The sequence below is a fragment of the Pangasianodon hypophthalmus genome, chromosome 17 (genome assembly GCF_027358585.1).
Source record: "Pangasianodon hypophthalmus isolate fPanHyp1 chromosome 17, fPanHyp1.pri, whole genome shotgun sequence".
NCBI lineage: Eukaryota > Metazoa > Chordata > Actinopteri > Siluriformes > Pangasiidae > Pangasianodon > Pangasianodon hypophthalmus.
The window spans coordinates 25,119,032-25,122,874 of record NC_069726.1 but is presented as its reverse complement, the minus strand read 5'-3'; the positions used below and the strand labels follow the sequence as shown (position 1 = coordinate 25,122,874).

At 42.8% G+C, this 3,843-nt stretch overlaps 1 protein-coding gene across 1 annotated transcript in view; it reads left to right on the top strand.

Moving 5' to 3' along the window:
- The first annotated feature begins 6 nt into the window (after window positions 1-6).
- pip5k1ba (phosphatidylinositol-4-phosphate 5-kinase, type I, beta a) overlaps window positions 7-3,843 on the top strand; it is a 5,542-nt gene continuing 1,705 nt past the window's right edge. Inside the window, exons 1-5 of the mRNA XM_053241122.1 lie at window positions 7-22; window positions 132-180; window positions 305-389; window positions 508-648; window positions 1,616-1,751. Of these exons, the coding sequence (XP_053097097.1) occupies window positions 359-389; window positions 508-648; window positions 1,616-1,751 (308 nt within the window). The 5' untranslated portion in view covers window positions 7-22; window positions 132-180; window positions 305-358. The remainder of the gene's footprint in view (window positions 23-131; window positions 181-304; window positions 390-507; window positions 649-1,615; window positions 1,752-3,843) is intronic.

The window sequence follows — 3,843 nt, the reverse complement described above, 5'->3', positions numbered from 1 at the left end:
TCGACATTCTGCAGTCGTACAGGTACACACACACACACCCACACACACACACACACACACATACACACACACACACACACACACACACACATGCAGGTATTAAACAGGGTTTTGGTGTGTTTTGTGTGCAGGTTTATTAAGAAGGTGGAACACTCGTGGAAAGCTCTCGTACATGATGGTGTAAGTTCTTCTACAGTTTCTCTCTTAGATGTGCTTACATGTGTTGAATGTTGGAGGTATGTGTGTTTGATTATTGTGTGTGTGTGTGTGTGTGTGTGTGTGTGTGTGTGTGTGCGCGTTGCAGGATACAGTGTCAGTCCACAGGCCGAGTTTCTACGCTGATAGGTTTTTAAAGTTTATGGGAGGAACGGTGTTTAAGAAGATTAATCGTAAGTGGTGTCATTTCTCATCAGTGCTGAACTGCTGAACTGTCATTTCTCTCTCTCTCTCTCTCTCTCTCATTTCTTATTTCTTTCCTTTCTCTTTTTCTGTTCGTTGTCGGTGTAGCTCTGCGAGGCGCTTCCTCTCGAAGGAAACGAAACTCAGTCCAGCCGGTGAGATCTGCGTCACATGAAGTCCTGTCTCCGATTAAAGAGGAGAGATCTGAGGAGAGAAAAGCGCAGAGTCTGGAGAACCTCGATGATAACGGTACTAAGCGTTCTACAGGCTGCTGTGAGAGTGAAGTTCTCCTCAGGCTTTCTTTATCCTTTTTAACTATCATACATCATTTTTCTGTTTACTGCATCAGGACCTAACAGGTCACTGTTACTCACTCAATAATAAGAAGCTGATTGGACATTAAATCAGCTTCTATTTTTTGATGATGTAATGTGTCAGAGTTTCATTGCTGATTTTTGATTGGCTCCTGTAGATTGTCTCAGCCAATCAGGGTGTCTGATTCAAAGTTTTAGTGGCCAATAGGGCAAAAATATAAAACAGTTTTTATAGGATATCACAATATTTAGATTAAACGATATTCACAGAGACTTGTACATCAGACGCTCCACATAAACGAACTGAAACATGTGCAATCGTTGATATGGTTTAGTTTTAGTAAAGAAGTCTTAATATGTAAGGAGATGTTTATTTAACATTTATGGAAGGAGTCTCCAGTGTCAGTGCTTTGCAGCAGTCAGAGGTAAAACTGTAACTTTAGGTTTTCCGACATCTTCAGGACAGAGGAGTTTAGTCTTCTTTTGCGGTTTCTTGCTAACGTGACAAGCTGCGTGAAGAGAAGCTAGTGAGGTTCACAGACATTAAATGTAACTATAAATGGATAAAAATTTAATTGTAATTGTTGACAAATTGCTGTGGTATAAGAGAAGCACTTGGGACCATGTTATTAAAGGAAAATAATCAACTCCAGCGTGTTTTTATTACTGTGTTTACGTAGCTGTCAGTCCCGCACTGAGACCCGTGTGTTTTTTATGTTTCTGGGTTTTTTCTGGTTCTCTCTGTTGAAGACAGAGTGGTGTTTATCTCACAGCTGCTGTTAAAGTGTATAACAGCTTTATTCCATAAAGAATCTGACATGTAACAGTTTAAATTAACAGTTTACTGTTTGCATTTTAAATCAGGATGTTTGTCGATCATTGTTTTGGTGTTTTTATGGCAGATTTGGGCTCGTTTGTGAAACCTGACATCATTCCGAGCTCCACGGATCTTCACACGGCCGTTTCAGCCGCGACTGTGATCTCCATCTCCTCATCAGATGATCTAAACAAATTCCCGGAGGACGACGACATCAGCAGGTGATTTTATTAATCACTCACTTTTCTCATTTTTCCACCCGAATCATTTCACACGTTGCCACAGCTGTTCTAGTGAAAGTGAAGCAGACAGAACATTCAGTGTCACAAAGTCAAACGAAAAACTTTATTACTCTGAAATCACGCTGTATTCACGTCCATTATTCTCTTTACTGACTAACAACATAATAACCAGCATCTAATACTCAACAGAAAATACTCAAATAAATATTTAAAAATATGCTGCTAATAAAAACATTAAATACTTTGCTGTTTGAAATCCTCAGAATACCCGAAAATACTCAAATACTCAGAAGTACTAAAAAAATTTTCTGACGCATGTGTTTGACGTGTTGCTCTGATGCGTGTTTGACGTGTGATGCGTGTTTGACGTGTGATGCGTGTTTGACGTGTGATGCGTGTGTTTGACGTGTTGCTCTGATGCGTGTTTGACGTGTGATGCGTGTTTGACGTGTGATGCGTGTTTGACGTGTGATGCGTGTGTTTGACGTGTTGCTCTGATGCGTGTTTGACGTGTGATGCGTGTGTTTGACGTGTTGCTCTGATGTGTGTGTTTGACGTGTGATGCGTGTGTTTGACGTGTTGCTCTGATGCGTGTGTTTGATGTGTGATGTGTGTGTTTGACGTGTTGCTCTAACGCACATATTTGACGTGTTGCTCTGACTTGTGTGTTTGACGTGTGATGTGTGTGTTTGACGTGTTGCTCTGACGCATGTGTTTGACATGTGATGCTTGTATTTGACGTGTGACGCGTGTGTGTTTGACGTGTTGCTCTGACGCGTGTTTGACGTGTGATGCGTGTGTTTGACGTGTTGTTCTAACGCGTATATTTGACATGTCACTCTGACTCGTGTTTTTGACATGTGATGCGTGGGTTTAACGTGTTGCTCTGACGCATGTATTTGACGTGTTGCTCTGACTCGTGTTTTTGACGTGTGATGCGTGTGTTTAACGTGTTGCTCTGACTCGTGTGTTTAACATGTTGATCTGACACGTGTTTAACTTGTCGTTCTGACGCATGTCTTTGATGTGTGACGCGTGTGTGTTTAACGTGTCGCTCTACCGTGTGTGTTTGATGTGTGACGCGTGTTTGACGTGTGATGTGTGTGTTTGACATGTTGCTCTTATGCGTGTGTTTGACGTGTTGCTCTGATGCGTGTGTTTGATGTGTGATGCGTGTGTTTGACGTGTGATGCATGTGTTTGACATGTCGCTCTGACGCATGTGTTTGACATGTGATGCGTGTATTTGACATGTGACGCGTGTGTTTGACGTGTTGCTCTGATGCGTGTGTTTGACATGTTGCTCTGACTCGTGTTTTTGACGTGTGATGCGTGTGTTTAACGTGTTGCTCTGACTCGTGTGTTTAACATGTTGATCTGACACGTGTTTAACTTGTCGTTCTGACGCATGTCTTTGATGTGTGACGCGTGTGTGTTTAACGTGTCGCTCTACCGTGTGTGTTTGATGTGTGACGCGTGTTTGACGTGTGATGTGTGTGTTTGACATGTTGCTCTTATGCGTGTGTTTGACGTGTTGCTCTGATGCGTGTGTTTGATGTGTGATGCGTGTGTTTGACGTGTGATGCATGTGTTTGACATGTCGCTCTGACGCATGTGTTTGACATGTGATGCGTGTATTTGACGTGTGACGCGTGTGTTTGACGTGTTGCTCTGATGCGTGTTTGACATGTTGCTCTAACGTGTGTATCTGATGTTCTGATGTGTTGCTCTGACTCGTGTGTTTAACGTGTGATGCGTGTGTTTGATGTGTCGCTCTGACGTGTGTGTTTAACGTGTCGCTCTGACGCTTGTGTGTTTAACGTGTCGCTCTGACGTGTGTGTTTGACGTGTCGCTCTGACGTGTGTGTTTAACGTGTCGCTCTGACGTGTGTGTGTTTGACGTTTCGCTCTGATGTGTGTGTTTAATGTGTCGCTCTGACACATGTGTGTTTGACGTGTCGCTCTGACGTGTGTGTTTGACGTTTCACTCTGACGTGTGTTTAACGTGTCGCTCTGACGTGTGTGTGTTTGACGTTTCACTCTGACGTGTGTGTGTTTGACGTTTCACTCTG